Genomic DNA, 20,629 nt, shown 5'->3' with positions numbered 1-20,629 from the left:
GTCGCGACAATTTTCCTGAAAAATCGCCAAATACCGATTATTGCGAAAAAAAACGCAATCGGACTCATTCGGCCCGTTCGTGGGTAAGTAAATGTGCCCCCTGGAATGAATAAATGGGAAATAGCAACTGTGTAGGGTAAAATAATGATGCCCTTCTTTAATATAGCATGTGTTCCCTTTAAAATCCTTTTAAGAAAAGATTACTAGGAACAACTTGTCCAAAGCATTCCTGAGCGTTCCTCTGTGCGATATGTTAAATAAAAGGGAATACATTATATAAAAATGTATGTAAGAACAGCTATGCCCTTCACAACGGACATTACCTCTTTGTCTTTTATGTACTGTGACCGCCTTTTCCACTGTAATAATTTGACCATGCCTAATCATTCCTGACTTATGTAAAGACCAAAATGAATGTTTCATAATCCTCTGCAATTTTGCTTTTGACTTCCCCAACAATTTTACAAAGTGCATTTATGATTCTCTCTTCTTCATATAAGCGAGGGAAGGAAAGCAGATAACAAGGGAATGCAGGCAAATGGTATTTTTATGTCTAATTTATTGATTGCTGAGAAAAAAAAACAAAAACTTTTGCCTTGTAATTGCAACATTAACATTCCAAAGCGGATATAAGCCCATTAGGCATAACAGCTAAGGGAAGAGGAAAATATTTATATATAGATAGAAAATGTATGGGCTGATTGGAAGAACATTTTTCAGTGCCATGTTTGTGAAATATTATATTTTATGTCCTGTTTGTATTTATATAGTGTCAACAGATTTTCACAGCACTTTACAGAGATCATACATTATTCACAGCACCAGAGGAGCTTACAATCTAAGGTCCCTATTACGTTCACACTCTATGGTCAATTCAGTCAGGAACCAATTAACCTGCCTGTATGTTTTGGAGAACCACGCCAGAGAAAACTCACTGAGACACGGAGCATGAACAAACTCCTTGCAGTTAGCGGCCTGGCTGGAAGTGAACTTAAGAAGCTGGTGCTGTGAGGTTGAAGTGGCTCACACTGTGCTTTAGTACTAGCACATAGCAATATTAACAATAGAGATGATTTTATTTTGTAGTAAGTAGTATCAAGTTCAACGTGTTGCTGAAGTAAATACTAACTCTTGGGAGATCCAGGGAAGCATAACCCTTATGAAACCATCTCCAGTTTGCATCAGAGGGGCAGAATTCCTCCTACAGTTCCTCAACTTATAGCGGGATCCTACCAATTGCTCTCACATGAATTTAATTCAGTGCATTAAATGCACAGGATGCATTATATAAAGCAACAGCAGCAACATGTCTTGATTACATGTATGTAGATAGGCAGTGATTTTGTGCAGCATTTTTTATGATTAGGATTTATGGTAAAATAACCCAGTGGTTGAGCTTCATGTATAACATGTCTAGACCTAATGCCATTTATGTAATCTAGAATACACACTTGCTGCTATGCTTGTACAAAGAGGCTTTAAAGGAGAAGGAAAGTCATTTTGGCATTTTACTGCCAATAGATTCACCACATTAGTGCCACCTAGAACCCAGAACACTATATTGATTCAGCAGAAAGCTTTACCACAGATGAGTAAGGAGCCCTAGAAGCTTTCTCTGTTTGTTTAAGCTGCCATTTTAGCTTGATCTTCATAGCCTCCTTCTTGCAGCTCTAGCTGTTATAGCTCAGATTACACATTCCTAAGGGTGGAGGGAGTGATTTTTATGAATTCTTATGGGAGGGGGGAGCAGGAAAGGGGATGGAGGCGAGAACTGTGCAGACTCTGGCCCCAGGAATGAAGGATTTTTCTGAGAGAGTAGTCAGATACCCTAAGAACATGTTTACAAAAAAAGAGACAAGAAATCATGTGTTTCTTTTGATAGAGGACTCTAATAAAGCCTACTTAGTTTTTACCTTTCCTTCTCCTTTAATTTATCTACTGTAACACATACTTTCTACCATCAGCCCTAATAATCTTATGGTTATGGTGTTATGGAGATATATTTAAGACTTGTGCCAACAGGCTTACATCTACAGCCTAGGCAAAAGCCATTAAGGACCTTAGCAGTGTTTTTCCAAGCACAGCCTATACCTGAAATGTAAAACATAATTAGTACACAGTTCACTGAAATCAGATCAATACTTAATTCCTCCAGGAATAACTTTTGTCAAATCCTTATTCCATGGTAGATCGTACCAGAATCCAAAATGAACCGCAACAAAGACCTCTCTATCTTGTGCAATGCATTTATACCATGTGATTTTTTGAACCTTGTGGATTATTTTTTTTTCCCGAGCAGAAAATTGACTTCTATTAGAACCTATATGACATGGATGCATTGATGGTATCATCCAAACGACTTATTCTGTTCTGCGGCCTTTTTTTTTTTTAAAAATGACTAACCTGAATGAAGAGGTTGGACGTATTCCTGAAAAATTTAAATCTGTGACATATGAACATGTTTAACTAGATAATAACAAATACCAAAAACAGCGACTCTTCATGTAAAGCCATTTATATGATGCTTAAATATGTTTTTGGGGTGTGTCTATAACATAATTTTAATAACCTAGCTCAAGTGCAGATTTCTAATTTTCAATTTAACGTAGGAATAATTTTGTTGGCTAAAATAAAATAAATGAATGAATGACAAGTCTGAAACATGATATGTTCTAGCTACAGTTTTTTTCTAAAAAAAAAAAAAAAAAAAAGTCCAAATTTCAAAAAGTCATGTGGCAACTGTGTAGCTCAAGCTTTAAGTATTAACTTTTAACCTTTGACCTTACAGATTTTAACCAATGAAATGTCTCTTTAAACTTTAAAGGAAACAATGATAACGAACGCCTGGCGATTGCTAGACAGCGAATTCCATATCGACTTGGTCGAGTAGTTGATGATTGGCTACTCGACAAAGGTAAAAAAACATTGATTAAAACTTCCAATAAAAAGAATTTGAACATAACCAAGTAGTATTTGATTGTAACTCTAATAAACCTAAACCATAAATTTTCAGTAAAACTAAATTAAAAGCATTTAAAACCGTAAAAAAATGGAGACAGTAAGATTTGCATACAGTGTTCAATAATTTTGACGCCTTTTTGAAACATCTGATGCTTAATAATCGTACCCTGTTAACTTAAGGTTAAAGGGACTGTAAATATAACCTCCCGCTAACTCCGTCCATGAAGGCGCTTCCAGATAACTTTAACCAATCACGTTAAATCATTTGCAGACGACATTCCTGTTCCAGCATCTAAATTATGAACTAAATATTGTAGATATGATTTCGGTTTTTTTTTTATGGTCCAGAAAAATCTTGGCTTAAACTAATCCTAAATAGTGGGCAACGTGGATTGCCAATCAAAACCAAGTCCCTTTAACGTTTGCATCCTTTCAAGGAGATTTCTTAAGCAAAGCTTCATTTAAAAAGAAAAAGAAAAAAAATTCAAAATTGTGTGCATGCTTTTCACGTGCAGAAAACTGCTTCAAATGTTTTGTGATAGTACTGGTAATTTTTCAAGATTTTTTTTGGTTTTTTTTTGTTTAATGGAATTGTGCCATGATTTCATCATTGGTATGTTTATCATTACTGAGGCCGCTTTTACATCTAAAAGCTTAGATCTGATTGATAGTCTTGCTGAATGCCAATCAGAGCTCCTATAATATATCTGAATTTCTTGCTTTACCTGAGCCGAAGCATTCAAAAGCCACCTACAAATTAGAATTAAAAAAAAAAAAAAAATAGATGGTCTGATTTTTCTCATAGACCAGGGATCCTTAAACTACTGCCGTGGGATGGATCCAGCCCCCCAAGGTAATTTACGGGAGCGGGAGGGGGAGCTGGGAGAGGAAGGACGGAATGGGGAGCGGGAAGACACAGCAGGGAGGGGGGAGGATGCAGCGGGGAGCTGGGAGAGAGAGGATGTAGTGGGGAGCAGGAGGACATAGCAGGGAGTGGTAAGATGCAGCGGGGAGGGGAAGGACACAGTGGGGAGCGGGAGGACAGCGGGGAGTGGGAGGATACAGCAGGGAGCGGGGGAGCGGGAGGATGCAGCTGGGAGGAGGAGAAGGCAGTGGGGAGCTAGGAGAGGGAAGACAAAGTGGGGAGCAGGAAGACACAGCAGGGAGCTATGAGAGAGAAGACAGAGCGGGGAGCAGGAGGACAGCAGGGAGCGGTTGGATGCAGTGGGGAGCTAGGAGAGGGAAGACACTGCGAGGAGCAGGAGGATGTAGCAGGGAGCCGGAGGATGCTGTGGGGAGGGGGAGGACACAGCAGGGAGCAGGGGAGCTGGGAGAAGGAGAATAGAGCGGGGAGCGGGAGGATAGCAGGGAGTGGGAGGACGCAGCAGGGAAAGGGAAGACGGAACAGGGAGCTTAGAGAGGGAGGACAGAGTGGGAAGCAGGAGGACAGCAGGGAGCGTGAGGAAACGTTTGAGGACCCCTGTCGTAGACAATAATTTTATGCCCAATTAACTATGAATGTTTTGAGTGCTAAGTCTTCCAAAAAAAAGTTTTGTTTTTTTTTTTAAAATTGGACTGTACATCTTTATATCATAAATACATTTGGTAAAATGTATATTAATTACACGGAGAACTTTGATTGGCCTTCAAGCAAAAAGTTCATATGTATACAAATATCTACATATAGCTATTCATATCATGGCCACCTCACAAATTTCAATGAATTATAAGCCTGATTCTATCTTATAATTTATTGGCCTCATTATTCACTCCATAAAATCTGTTTTTCATTATTATAGACTATAAAGTTCACAATCAACATTTTTGCATGTATGTAATATTCTTTTCACAGGGCGCCAGCTCACAATCTTCAATAGCCAAGCAACGATAAAAATCGGTGGGAAGGACCAGGGACAACCATTTCAAGGACAGCTTTCTGGCCTTTACTACAATGGCTTGAAAGTTTTGAACATGGCAGCTGAAAATAATCCTGACATCGTAATAGAGGGAAACGTCAGGCTTGTTGGTGATGTGCCTTCATCTATGACTACAGAATCTACCGCCACTGCTATGCAGTCAGAAATGTCTACATCCATTATGGAAACTACTACGACACTGGCCACTAGCACTAGGAAATCACCTACAAGGGAACCTGTTGGTCAGGTCAGTGAAGCTGTCTAATTCTTTAATTATGTGCAAAATTGATTGTCTTTTTAGAACAAATTACTAGTAAAATCCAGGGTAGTATGAGATCTGGAGAATGAGACAGAATCATTACAAGTCCATAGTCATGATAAGTAAAGGAACTTCAGATCTTGAAAGCTCTCTACTAACTGAAGATAAACATATACAGTCAGTAATATTGTTTAGATCAGCATAACATTGCTTCCACAATTTTTCTGGTTGATATCCATTTGTCAGCATTTAGAATGGACATGTTGGAAAATCTCTGTGGTCACTAGGGATGTAGCGAACTTCACAAAAAAAGTTCGCGAACCCGTTTGCGAACTTCTGCCAAAAAGTGCGAACTTTTGCGTACTTTGCGAACCCCATAGACTTCAATGAGAAGGCGAACTTTGAAACCTAGAAAAGCCATTTCTGGACAGAAAACTGATTTTAAAGTTGTTTAAAGGGTGCCACGACCTGGACAGTGGCATGCAGGAGGGGGATCAAGGGCAAAAATTTCTCTGAAAAATACGTTGTTGTAATCAGTAATCAGAAAATAAAAGCAGTCCTTACAAGGACTATTGGGTTACAGCAGATGAGATCAGAAGGACAACTGTCCCCAGCAGCTACATACAGAGCAGTAGAAAGTAGATTACTAGTCAGCAAAGCTACCTAAACTGTCCCTCAAACCCCTGCACAGCTCTCTCCCTATGCTAACTCATCAAGCACACACAGGCAGAATGTAAAATGGCTGCTGGGCTTTGGTTTATATATGGAAGGGAGTGGTCCGGGGGTGGTCCAGGAGGGAGAGCTGCCTGATTGGCTGCTATGTATCTGCTGGCTCTGGGGGGAGAGGTCAAAATTTGGCTCCAGCTAAGGCGAACCCAAAATTGCGAACATCACTAAAAGTTCGCGAACTTGCGAACTTGCGAACACCCGATTTTCGTGCGAATTAGTTCTCCGGCGAACAGTTCGCTACATCTCTAGTGGTCACTGGCCCAATATTCTGCTTAGCAATCTACTAGGCTGGCTCTTGAAAGAACAGTTCGATTCTGCTTTAATGGGCACTTTATCTATCAACAAATTCAGTCTAATATGTTTTCCAACACAGTGATAATGAGATGACTATTGGTTGATTCTAATGTAGTGATGCCCAAAGACCTACAATTATATAACTGAATCATTATTGTACAGTCCCAATGCTATATTTCCCCTGATCATTTTTAGGGGCGCTTAATGAATGCTGTTAGTCTTTGCCATAAACCTTAAATCCTATGCTACCACAGCGTTTGAAAAATCAGGGGCACTTTTTACAAATAACAATTTCTGGGCACATTGATTGTAAGCTGACACTTTTGACATCACAGTGCAGATCTTCTGGTTGATGGTCAATTTTTTTTACACAATCAAACTTAAAACTGCATTTTGCTTTGTGGAGCTTCATTTGAAAGTGAATCTTACACTATAAACCTAGGAAGATATAACAAAATATAATAACTATATTAATGTATGTGAAGACCTTTAAAGGAGAAGGAAAGCCATTTACTGCCAATAGATTAGCCACATTAGTGCCACCTAGAACACTATATTTATTCTGCAGAAAGCTTTACCATACCTGAGTAATCAACCCTAGAATCTCCCTCCGTTTGTTTAAGATAAGAGCTGCCGTTTTAGCTTTGTCTCCCAGCTTCCTGCTGCAACTATAGTGGTAGCACAGATCACACATTCCTAACAGAGGGGGGGGAGTAAGATGTTTGAATTCTTATGGGTGGGGGGAGCAGGAGAAGGTTGAAAGTAGAGAACTGTGCAAACTCTGGCCCCGGGAATGAAGGATTTTTCTGAGAGAGGAAGTCAGATACCCTAAGAACATGTTTACAAAAAAGGAGGCAAGAAATCTTGTGTTTCTTTTGATGACTCTGTGAGTGCTTATGGCTGTATTTACATAGACCTTTCTGATAAAGCTTACTTAGTTTTTACCTTTCCTTCTCCTTTAACCAGACCTTTTGCCAGCAGTATCAGAATACAGTTGAGGCAGAAATAAATCAGTTAAATGTCATCATAATAGGCAGAGCTCTTAAATCACAATTTACCACTATCTTGTGTCAATGGATTGTACAGCTCACAATTTACAATTCACTTATTAACTCTACAACTTGTGGATTCTTTGAGGCAAGAAACAGAAAAGTAGGTCACCAAATCTGAGTTATTAACATTTTTTTTTTTGTTGTCGCAAATGCAGTTAACTCTATATATCCAGCGTATGAATTATGAGTTGTATACAAATATGGCAAATTTCACATATTATCCTCAAAACTCGGCAAAATGTTATGTTCAGTGCTATTATATGTTTCAATTAATAGCTGACCTAGTTTAGAAGCTTGAATGTAAGATATTCAGCTCCATACACAGCAGCTGTCATCTGTTACAAACAGTTTCTATAAATGGTTCCCTACCAAAAAGAATTCTGTCATGGTGTTTTGTTTTCCTCAATAAAATGGAGCTTTCCATGATAACACTGAGACACTTAAACAGAAATTGCAGCATGCCCCGTGGGGATTGCATGTTTTTTTGGAACAAAAGCAAAAGATTTTTGGCCAAGCAGAATTAAATTGGTTCCATTCTAAATGAAGGAACTGAGCATGGCTGGTGAATCTAGAGGGCACATTTGTGGGGAAAGATGGATTTCTGTTTATACTGAGGCAATGGCTTTGAAGAAGATCTATCAAAATATTCTCACGGCAGCTTCTGCTTTGTGCCCTGCAACCTAAATAATATAAAAGCGTAAGATCTCCACAAGCACAATGTTTCTGCTTACATACATACCAAGGTGAAGAATATATACACATATGATAGATAGATTCATAGATTGCTAACAGATAAACACTGGCATAAGAGCATAACACACAAGGACAGTGAATTCACTGGGGTGCCAATATGTTAGGTATCCTCAGTGAATTGAATCATTATGTTTTTTCCTTGGGCCCTTGGACCTGTTCTTTTTGAAAAAAAAAAAAAAAGTAGCACAGCACCATTTTACATACCTTACCTCCCTGATGTCTCTTTTACTTTAATGGAGCAGCACAGGAGGGGGAATGCCTAGAAGTAGTGATGAGCGAATTTTTTCACCAGGCATGGATTCGCAGCAAATTTCCACATTTTGCCATTGGCAAATTTTTTTTGCGAAACTTCCGTGAGAATCCGCCACGGAAAAATTTGTCATGCAAAATTTTTTTCTGTTGTTGTGCATCAAATTGGGCGCAGTCCCATCAAAAAAGGGTGTGGTCACGTCGAAGAAAAGGTACAGTCGCGTTCAAAAAACACGGGCAACAAAAAATAGATGAGGGTGACAAAAAATAGATGCGGGCGGCAAAAAAAAAAAAAAACGTGCGACAAATGAGTTTCACAAATTTTTCGGCGTTTCACAATTTTTTTTGCCGTTTTGCAAATTTTATGGCGAAGCGAAACAGGACAGATTCGCTCATCACTACCCAGAAATCCCCCCACCCGCCCCCAGTTGCCTACTAATTTATCAGAAGCTCTAGTTAAGGAGTGGCAGAGGGTGTATGATGCAACAGGGTCCTGTGCCCCCGCTGCTCTTCCACTATGGTTGGCACCAGGCAGGCCCATTTCTCAATGGTCTGCCCAGGTCAAAAACCTTTGCCCTATTTTCAACATTTAGAAAAATGGTCAGAAACCTCTGGAGAACACAAACCCCCCACCCCCAAATGTCATCACACGTGCCCACCCAGGTTTATAACCCGACAACCCTATCTTGTAACAAACGCCAGGTTTTTCATCTGACACTTGGCGTAGAGTTCAGCATTCCCCTGGGTGCAAGTGCTTGCTAAGTGAGCACTAAGGTATGAGTTGTATCCAGTAGCCCTTGTAAATGGCCCCTATTAAGTTAATTGTCCAGTTGCATTGAATGCATGCAACAGTACAAAATGCAGCCTGAACATGTGTTGGAAAATAAAAGTGAGTTTAAATCTTAGAAGATTCCCTCAAGCAACACACATAATGCAGCACGTGAGTGCTCAGCTGCTTATTAATATGTATAGAATCATGCTTTCCGAGGTCCCATGGCCACATATTTCTAAACAAATCAATGCATGTCCTTATATCTGAAATTACAAGGTAAAGATAGACATTCTTCTTATGTTAATCTCGGCTTTATCTACACAAGGGAATCCATTTTCGTGTAATGAGCGCGTTTTACATTTTTTAAGCAATTGTATGCCTTTCAATAGTCAATTCATCTATAACAATATACAGTAAACATTTATGATCCCATTAAGATTTTGCATTTCAATTAAAATAAAGTTGGACCGTGAAAGCTATAGAGACAAAGTCACTGAAAAGGCATCTATGCAAGCTGCAGTAATAATAAACAGCATCTTTGCTTCTGCTTCTGGTAAACAGTTTTTCTTTGCTATAGTCAGGATTTCTATTCCATTATAGAAAAAAAAGAGGAGAATATACTGTATATGAGATTCCATATTCTATTTCTCCCCAGTGATGTCACTGGCCGGCAGCGAGCAGCTTGGCATAATATCTTTAGGAAAACTGACCATAATAAATAAATCAAATCACAACTGAATTGTTATACTGAGTAAATATAGGATGGGTTAATAAATGATGATAATGTTGCTTTAAATCCTTGGGCCTCAAATTACTGTATAGATGAGATAAGGGATGTCAGAATCAATAGTGATAAACAAAGTACAGTATTTATTGATCAATGGGTGGCTTAACTCGTTAATAGTCCATACATGGTTAAATTTATTGCATGGGGCGCACATTTGAAAGAGTATATAAGTGTATAATGGAAATATAACAAGAATAATATAAAATGGGGTTATTTTCATAGCTCCTCTTAATCTATTTTTCACCTTTCCTTGCATATTTTGTCTAGCTTTTAGCTCAGCTCCATTTTCTGCACATTATCCTTACTTTCAAATGTCTTCTTTTAATTACAGTATTGTAATCACCTAATTAACTTGATGAAATTGTGGTTTAGGGATGAATGGAACAGTGTGCCATCCTCTTGGATGAGTTCTCAAAGCATTTTTCAGCATGGCAAATTGAGAGTGGGCAAAGCAGAGACTGATGCAGTTGTTTCTGGATAACATATGGATGAGGCATATACAAAACATGAAATGTCCCTTTAATTCTTATATCAAAGACTAAAGCTTGAGTCACATGTAGGGAAAAATAATCCTTGCATACGTGGGGGTGAATAGCACACCAGTAGGGAATTTCACAAACGGAGACAATTTCCATTAAGGAGAAAAAAATTGTATTTCACAATATGATATTTTTCATTATACTTTTTTTGCATTGCGAATTTTTAAGACCTGCTTGGAAAGTTTCATGAAAAAGTTTAAGCACATTCACTGTGCTCTTGTGCAAACGAAAAAATTCACAATCATAAATCTTCTGTCGCAAAGAATGCAAAGGTTTAACTAACGGGTTTTCTTGTCGCTCAAACACAAAATTCTTCGCAAGGCACAATTCTTTTCGGTAGTGATATAAATGATGAGCGAATCTGTCCCGTTTTGCTTTGCCAAAAAATTTGCGAAACGGTAAAAATAACACGAAACGTGCGTCAATCTCTTTTTTGACACAGGCTACAATTTTTTTACGCAGGCTACATTTTTTTAACACAGGTGACAATTTTTCTACACGAGGTACAATTGAAAAAGAAAAAATCCGCCAATGGCAAAACGTTGAAATTCGCTGCAATTCCATGCCTGCTGAATTATTTCACCCATCATTAGTGATACGTGTTACATTCCCCCATAAATCTTTTCTCTCTTAGAACCAGAGGACTTGTGGATCTTTCATTTAAAGAAGTAAAGGTCAGTTCTTCACGGTGAAGGCAGCGAGGTTGTGGAATGCCCTGATGGCAGATTCTATAAATGCCTTTAAGAGTGGCTGAATGACTTTGTAACAAAGTATTATATCTAAGGCTATTGGGATCTTAAGATCTGCTGTTAGTTTAGTACAGGTAGTGGTATCCAGATTTTGTATATAAGTATATTTATAGGTCCTATTCGGACCTACATTTTCAATGGGATTCATTCGGAGGGGTTAAACTTGATAGACTTTTGTCCTTTTTCAACCCATCTATCTATCTATGTAGCTATGCAATATGGTCCCCTTGCTCCTTGGTTTTGAGTAAAAAATAATAGATAAGTCAGAATCCTCCACTGATACAGTACCTATACCTAAAGAGGTTAATGGCGATGGTAGGTTACTAACACAGTTGCCAAAATCAGACTTTTTCCAAGTTCAGATATTGCTTAGCATTACAATCTGATGACTAATGATGGGCAAAATGTTTCGCCAGGCATGGATTTGTGGCGAATTTCCACGTTTCGCCATTGGCGGATTGTTTCGCGAAATGGATGAAAAAATTTGCTGGGTGACAAAATAATAGCCGCGGGCAACAAAAGAATAGCCGCGGGCGACGAAAGAATAGCCGTGCAACAAAAGAATAGCCGCGGCCATTTCGCGAATTTTCTTTCAAAAGATTTGCAAATTTTTCGGCGAAACGGGAAAGATTCGCTGATGACATTATTAATTTCTATAAAATTATGTTCAAATTATTTTGGAAATTCTTTCTTTTGAATTATTTGTAGCGTCTTGTTTTGCAAAAAAATGTATTTGTTACAGCGTAACTATTCTCTTCTCTCTCAGCTAGTCTTAGTGTAAGGGTTAGTTTGACTTCAACTAATCTTTTTCGTTCTTTTTTACTTGAAACGCTGACAAAGGCACTAAGGTCTGCATGGCTGTAATTAGGTGAGGCTTACTACCTGCTGGGATGAGAAATAGCACAGAACTATCTACAAGAGCAACTCCAAGTGGGGATGATAGAAAGCCCTGCACACTGTAGTATCAGTAGCAGAGGGGATAGTGGTAATGAGTGCTTTCCATTATACTGTGTGAGTGTCCCTGTCAAACACTTTATCACACATTGATGGAGGATTCTGAGCAAACAAATCCAAGTCAGTTATTGATCATTTATGACTGCTATCTAAAATGAATTGCAAATTGTAACATGTACAAATACTTGGGTGGAAGTCAATAAATGAAAATAATGCTGTACACAAAGAAATATAGGCTTGGAACCACCAGCAAATACTTATACTAAATTAAAATAGACGTTACACCCTACTAGTTTTATACCCCACTTAATGGAATGTAGAAAGATGATTTATTACTGAAACAGGTTCAAGGTGGTGACACCTCCACTGATGATGGTATTTCACTTTTTTTTTTTAAATTGCTCATTAAAACTGAAAGTAAAGTTACTCAAAGGGGAAGATGTTCATTAAATATAAAGATTCAGTGCTCAATATGGTGTGGCGTTAAAATACGAGTCAAAAGGAGACACTGTACTCCCCAAAGCAGCTGCTTTCTGCCACCATGTATAGAACTTGATGGGTCAAAATATAACTCTAGGTCAAGATAAGGGTTTTTCCTACAATTGTATTTAAAGCTAAGACAACCAATGAAAATACAGAATGAAATTGTTTTTTTAGCTTTAAATACTGTTGTTTCAAAAGCCTCTTTAGCCTATGATTAAGTGCCCGCTTGAGGCACGAAACGCGACAGGCTGTTCATGTTTGAGATTTTTTCTTTAAATAAAACTAACAGAGGTATGGGATGCGTTATCCGGAAACCCGTTATCCAGAAAGTTCTCCCAAAGACTCCATTATAAGCTATTAATTCTAATTTTTAAAAATTATTTCCCTTTACTCTGTAATAATAAAACAGTACCTTGTACTTGATCCCAACTACAGGTCCCCATACACAGGCTGATTCTAGCTGCCGATATCGGTCCCTTATACCGATTCGGCAGCTAATCGGCCCGTGTATGGGCACTACCGACGGGCCTGCCTGACCGATATCTGGTCTGAAATTGGGCAGATCTCGATCGGGCAGGTTTAAAAATCTAGTTGGATCGGGGACGATGCGGTCCCCGAACCGACTTTGCCTATACCCATCGTTATATTTTGATCATTTAACCCCAGGGCCAAACGATCGAATTAGCCTGGACTCTCCCGATATCACCCACCCGTAGGTGGGGGATATCGGGAGAAGATCTGCTCGCTTGGCGACATCGCCAAGCGAGCAAATCTGAAGGTGTATGGGGACCTTAAGATATAATTAATCCTTATTGGAGGCAGAAAAATCCTATTGGGTTTATTTAATGTTCAAATCTTTTAGTAGACTTAAGATATGGAGATCCATATAACAGAAAGATCCCATATCCGGAAAACCCCAGGTCCCGAGCATTCTGGATACCTTTATGTTTTAACTGCATTGCTTTTTGGCTAATTGGTCCAATTTTCTCTAGTGCCAGCCTTGTTTTTCTCATTTTTGAGATATATTGTTTTGGAGTGTCCTGTGGGCTGAAGGTTTTATGGTTTGAGTACCTGGACCCTATATACCAATAGGGTAAATATATTCCCTTTAAACTAATCCAGTTGGAACCTTTTTCTTAATTACTTTGATATATTATTTACACATCGTCACTGAGCACCAACATACTGTAGAGGTAATAATGTCACGTAGGTGCTGTAGAAAGAGGAAATGGCTGTTTCCTTGTCTCCCCTTATGTCCATACAATTGCTAAATGATCAGTGCCCTTACTTTTACGGTTACTAATCACCTACCGATGATTCCTTACTCCTGCCCATTCATATCACCACCATCTTTGTTTTGGCTCAATTGAAAGATACAATGATATTTTTTGCACTGTAGGGATATACTAACTATTAGTGTTGCTCACATACACCGATATTATTTCCAATAACAGCAATAGTACTTATTCTTTAGAACTCTGAAGCCATTTTTTCCTGCTAAACGCATTTCCACATTTTGCCCCTAGAAATGACTTCCCCCCCACATAAATAGACTTAATAAATGATGCATGAGTTTAAGAATGTGTTCTCTAACCACCGATTGAGTATCGCAATGGATAATATGTGTTGCCACTTTCGTATCTCAGAGTGGAGTCTAGTAATGACTTGCTTCAAATGAACTTATTGTAGAACCATCAGAGCTTTCTGCCTGGAGCAAGAGCATATTCCATAACAAAGCTTTTAACAATTTCATTTTAACATTAAAATCTCAGCACATTTGCTGGCATATTCCCATATGCGATATCAATCTGAGCTGTTATGCATATTTTATATATTAATGGATATGGCTTATCTTAAATTATTCTGATTGTTATTGTCAGATTTTTGTCTTGAGCACCGCAATGCATTCTTTTTCACGTGCTTAAAGAAACTGAACAAAATGCAATTTGTAGATATTTTTATAAAACATGACTGAATAACTGCTACTTTATCATGTATTGTATTTATAATTCTTATAATTTTCCCTTTTTTACTATATGGAGCATAAACATAGGTTTGGTCATTTCAAATACCATAAGTTCTTATTTTACCACAATCATGGATGACAAATGATGGCAGTCATATTAGGTTCAACACAGGGTATCTCATGACCTGCTCCAGTTCGCAGATCAAACCTCTTCTGCTGTGTCCATGTTTCCCATACTAAGACAAGAATCCATAAATATGTAAGCACTAATTCTCCATAATGACAACACTTGACCTGCTGGTTGATCCTAGGCAAGGACAGAGCTGCAAAAAAGCTGTCCCATTGAAGCCCCTAGTTCTCTAAGGTGGATGATTAAAAACCTAATTATAATTGCAAGAAAACTCAGCAATCAGAATGCTGCTTACTCTCACTATGTCAGTAGTAGGTAATGTCAATAGTTAACTTTTAGCATGCAATAGTAGCAGCAACCTTTCTGGGGCTGCTGGCATGTAAGATGGTGGCCCCAATGCTGCTCCCCCTTACCCACTCCGCACTTACCTCTTTCACGTCGGAGCGGGTCCTGGGGGGCCTACGTTGCTAGAAAGTGCAATAGCACTCTCTGCACTAGAAAAGTCACATTTCTGCTCCAAAAAATGGAAATTCTACTCTTAAAGGAAAACTGTACCCCAGAATGAATACTGAACTTTCATATAGTTTATATTATGTTATGTGACCTATTAAAGAATCTCGCCAAACTAGAATATATATATATCAGTAAATATTGCTCTTTTACATCCTTTCCCTTGATCCACCATTTAGAGATGGGCTGAGTGCTCCCTCAGAGATCAGCTGACAGGAAATAATAATAACTGTAGGAGGAAGTAGTGTGGAAGCAAAAGGCAGACGCTGCCCATTAATTGGCTGATGGGGCCTAGCATGTATGTGTGCCTTGGCTTGTTTGTGTGCACTGTGAATCCTATGATCCCAGGAGGCGGCCCTTAATTCTTAAAATGGCAATTTTCTATTTAGGATTACCCAATGGCACATACTACTACTACTAAAACTATGTTTTTATGAAAATGGTTTATTTCGATGAAGCAGGGTTTTACATATGAGCTGGTTTATGCAATATAGTTTTATAGAGACCTACATTGTTTGGGGGTATAATTTTTCTTTAAAGTTACCAGAGGTGGCTTTTTGCCCGTTAGGGAATGTTGTGCTTTGCCATTGATTTTTCTTTTATGTCCTTTTTATTTTCCTTTTTCCCCTCAAACTCATTTTTCCCCCAAGATTGCCAGGTTTAAGATGGCAAACTTTTTACTAAACAACGTCATCATAAAAAAAGATAAAAAATACCCACAATCAATGCAAAAACAGCCTTTGTAATATTGAGATAAATATTATCTGTTTTTTCATGCCACCTTGGCTCGAAACCAATCTGTTTTCATTTGTAGAGTGTTAATCAACTAACATAGCACATATGTATCCTGACTGTATATTTACATTTTTAAAAATATATCCAACAAATGCTTCCTCTAACATATGACACCAACATGTGCTTGTCCTTTTTCCCCTGCCTAATTACCATTAAATTAGCAAAGAGCCAAGAATTTGTCATACATTAGCTGCAATTATCACCTCTGCATCTAATAGCTTTTCATTTTTTGTCATTGCCCTTAATTGTTTGGAAATCATAATATATTATTTTTTTAAATATTTTGCAGCGTTTGACAAATCATAATTTTTTTGGTAAAAACAAATTTACAGTGCAAATTTTTTTGTTTGTTGGTCACTGACTTTCTAATTTAATGTACAGGTATGGGATCTGTAATCCAGAAACCCATTATCCAGAGAGTTCTTGAATTACAGGAAGGCCATCTCACATCAACCCATTATAAGCAAATAATTCTAATTTTTAAAAATGATTCCCTTTTCTCTGTAATAATAAAACAGTACCTGTACTTGATCCCAACTAAGATATAATTACCCCTTATTGGGGCAGAACAATCCTATTGGGTTTATTTAATGGTTAAATGATTCCCTTTTCTCTGTAATAATAAAACAGTACCTGTACTTGATCCCAACTAAGATATAATTACCCCTTATTGGGGCATAACAACCCTATTGGGTTTATTTCATGTTTAAATAATTTCCTTTTCTTTGTAATAATAAAACAGTACCTGTACTTGATCCCAACTAAGATATAATTACCCCTTATTGGGGGCAGAACAGTCCTATTGGGTTTATTTAATGGTTAAATGATTCCCTTTTCTCTGTAATAATAAAACAGTACCTTGTACTTGATCCCAACTAAGATATAATTACCCCTTATTGGGGGCAGAACAGTCCTATTGGGTTTATTTAATGGTTAAATGATTCCCTTTTCTCTGTAATAATAAAACAGTACCTGTACTTGATCCCAACTAAGATATAATTACCCCTTATTGGAGGCAAACAACTCTATTGGGTTTATTTAATGTTTAAATTATTAGTAGTATAGTAGACTTAAGGTATAGAGGAAAAGGAAAGATCCCTTATCCACCATCTTGTGCCATTGGTAAATACCAATACAGCAGGCCCTGATTAGGAATTATGGCTCATAGTGCCCAAAGACCTTATGCAATGCCCTGCAAGTCTGCCCCATCTGTTGCTCAAACTGGAAAGTTTCCAAGTTATACAGCTATGTAAACTGATTTTATTTCAGTATACTAGTGTATAGCACAATCTGGGATACACGGCATCTCTCCCAGTGATAATTATTGAAAGCTTGAAGCCACTCCAACAACAGGAAGGAAAAGCAAATTTGTGAATAGTTAATTCCAGCGGAGGCAGCTGACGTCTTCAGCATAACTCATTAACATGCACTTGCTACATCAGTAATCACTTTATTTCCTGAATGTTTTCACACGGGTTGTGTGAAGTATGCATTTCTCTTTTATTTTCTGTAAACATCCCCAGGCAAAGATACTCAAAGTCTGTCTCCAAGCTTCACCACCAGTGCATGTTCTAAGCTTATCCTCCCAGGGGCGCCGGCAGATCAATCATGTTTGCGGGTGGATATATCTTTAGGACTTACCTGCTGATTAATTCTTCTGGGAGAGCTACAAAACATTCATTGTTGGGAAAGATCACAGGATCTGACCTGATTAGGGGGAACCAGCCATCTTGTTTTATGTTTTATTGAGTTTGTACATCCTTGAAATCCAGTGAAAGTTTTTTTTTTGTTACAACAGATACAGCTAGTTCTCATGTAAATAGGAACACATACCGTTATGATGTAAACGGGAAAAATGTAGTACTTTTTTTTTCCTGTACTTTTTTTTATTAGGTTTAATATGCAGAAAAAGCATGTTGACAATAAAATAAACGTTCCTATTATGCATTGTATTTTCCAGTAGTTGACAGCTGTTATGAATGTTGCCCTAATATGTAGAATTATAATTCTAATTTAATAACGGTTGGATTTCTTTTTTTTTTCAATTTGGATTTTTTAAGTCTAAGGGGCACATTTACTAATCCACGAACGTCCGAAAAGCGTCCGAATGCGTTTTTTTCGTAATGATCGGTATTTTGTGACTTTTTCGCGAATTGTCGCAAATTTTTCGAGCGCTCAATAAGAAAAAGTCGCGACAATTCGTAATGGCTATGAAAAAGTTGCGACAATTCACAAAAGTCATAATGGCTATGGAAAAGTCGCGACAATTCACGAAATTTGTAATGGCTATGGAAAAGTCGCGACAATTCGCGCAAGTCGTAACGGTTACGAAAAAGTCACGGCAATTTACGAAAAAGTCGTAACGGCGATGAAAAAAATCGCAAAAAATAAGAAAAAGTCGCAAAATGTTTGTTTTCCAACCCGAATTTTTCTCATTCGGATTCGGATTCGTGGATTAGTAAATCAGCCCCTAAAAGTTGCAAATAAAAAAATCTGCAACTTTTTGGAGATTTACCATGCAACAAAATGGCTAAAAATCCAAATTTGACTATTCGCCAGATAAGATCATGTAGAAGTCAATGGCAGATGTCCTTTCCCTGGAGGATCCTTCTTTGCTTTGAAACTTTAGAGGTTTTCGGGTTTTTGACGCTGGTTTTTTGTGTGACAATTCCAAAAATTAGAGGTTTTGCAACTTTTTTGCAAGTTTTCCCACACATACTGTTTCAAGAGTAAAAAAAAAAAAAAGAGAAAAGTTAGAGTTTTAGTAAATCTATTTAATAATGTAACTTTTATAGAGACTAAATCAAAGGAAAACTATATTCTGAGAATTAATGCTTAACTAACAGATATTTTATAAGTGGCCTGTTAAAGAATCTTACCAAAATTGAACATATATAGTATATCAGTAAATATTGCCCTTTTACATATTTACTCTTGAGCCACCATTTTGTGATGGGCTGTGTGCTCCCTCAGAGATCAGCTGACAGGAAATAATGCAGCTCTAACCGTAACAGGAAGTAGTGCGGGGGTAAAAGATAGAACTCTGCCCATTCATTGGCTGATCTAACATGTATGTGGCCCTTGTTTTGTTTCCCAGGATCCCAGGAGTCGGCCCTTAGTTCTTAAAATGACAATTTTCTACTTAGGAGTAGCATATACTACCAAAAAAGTATATTTTTATGAAAATACTTTATGTAGCTGGTTTTGCATATAAGATGTTTTATTCAATTTATTTGGGACCTAACTTTTTTTTGCTTTGATTTCAAACCAATTATCTCTATATAATTGATTATTTCCATGATCAAGAGCCGTTTTGGACAAATTAAAACAAAATAAATTCCAAAGAATTTATTCCAACATTCCAATCAATCTAAGATGACAGTAATTAGCAAAACTAACATCAAACAGCCAACAGCTCTACGTTTGTTATGTTATACCTGTAGATTATCACTCCAACATATGTTCACTTGCTGGGTCTCTAATAAAAACAACCTCAGGTTTAGAGAGGGAATTGTTTGCCGTGTGTGTGTATAAATAGACAGAATGACAGACGGACAAACAGAAAGAACACATCAATCAACTTGATTTCCACCTGTTAAATTCCAAGCTATCGGGTTCCACTGTCAATGTTATGTAGAAAAACCTGAACAACTTGGTTACCTATGGCAACTGCAACCTCCATAAACACACTGTTCCACATTCTGCAGTCACTATAGCAACAGCAGAGTGATTTAAAATGATAGAAAGCAAGATAAAACTGATATAAACCATACATATATTTGCACATATTATATATGAATACATATATGTATATATTGTATATGTATACATATTGAATATAGATAGATATAGATATGGATATCTAATATATATACCGTATATACTCGAGTATAAGCCGAGTTTTTCAGTACAAAAAATGTGCTGAAAAATTAACCCTCGGCTTATACTCGAGTACTCAAATAAGTCGACCCCCTGCTAGTGATTCCTAAACCCGCATCGCTAAAGCCCCACACGCACGCGCAGCATCAACAGTGAAAAACTCCTGCAGTCTTACATATGGGCGCTCGCAATAAGTTCCTTCAGTTCTGCTCTCTGCTTTCCACAGCAGCTTGGTGCTGTGATAGGAAGCGCTGAGGCTGAGCTCTTCTGTGCGCTCCCTGGGGAGGGAGGCGGGGGCCAAGCAGTCCTGTGGGGGGGCGGCAGGGGCATCCAGCAGTCCAGTGGGAAGGGAGGCGGGGGGCCCAGCAGTCATGTGGGGAGGGCAGCAGGGGGATCCAGCAGTCCAGTGGGGGGCCCAGCAGCCCTGTGGGGAGGGAGGCGGGGGGCCAAGCAGTCCTGTGGGGAGGGAGGCAGGGGGCCCAGCAGTCCTGTGGGGGGGCGGCAGGGGGATCCAGCAGTCCAGTGGGAAGGGAGGCGGGGGGCCCAGCAGTCATGTGGGGAGGGCAGCGGGGGGATCCAGCAGTCCAGTGGGGGGCCCAGCAGCCCTGTGGGGAGGAGGCGGGGGGCCCAGCAGCCCTGTGGGGAGGGAGGCGGGGGGGCCTAGCAGTCCTGTGGGGAGGGAGGCGGGGGGCCCAGCAGTCCCTAGGCTTATACTCGAGTCAATAAGTTTTTCCGGTTTTCTTAGGTAAAATTAGGTACCTCGGTTTATATTCGGATCGGCTTATACTCGAGTATATACGGTATATACAAGGTACAGGGAAGCTGCACACCATAAAATTATACTGATACCTG

The 20,629-nt window shown here is 38.6% G+C and overlaps 1 protein-coding gene across 25 annotated transcripts in view; it reads left to right on the top strand.

The window, feature by feature from the left end:
* nrxn1 (neurexin 1) overlaps positions 1 to 20,629 on the top strand; it is a 919,306-nt gene that overhangs the window by 841,102 nt on the left and 57,575 nt on the right. For 14 of the 25 annotated variants that reach the window (XM_031902197.1, XM_031902188.1, XM_031902185.1 and 11 more), the window contains 2 exons: positions 2,825 to 2,914; positions 4,814 to 5,124. In XM_031902197.1, coding sequence (XP_031758057.1) covers positions 2,825 to 2,914; positions 4,814 to 5,124 — 401 coding nt within the window. The remainder of the gene's footprint in view (positions 1 to 2,824; positions 2,915 to 4,813; positions 5,125 to 20,629) is intronic. The other 11 variants (XM_031902195.1, XM_031902194.1, XM_031902198.1 and 8 more) reach the window with 1 other exon arrangement.

The sequence above is a fragment of the Xenopus tropicalis genome, chromosome 5 (assembly GCF_000004195.4).
Source record: "Xenopus tropicalis strain Nigerian chromosome 5, UCB_Xtro_10.0, whole genome shotgun sequence".
Classification (NCBI taxonomy): Eukaryota; Metazoa; Chordata; class Amphibia; order Anura; family Pipidae; genus Xenopus; species Xenopus tropicalis.
The sequence above is the reverse complement of the archived record's forward strand: the minus strand, read 5'-3'. Positions and strand labels throughout refer to the sequence as shown.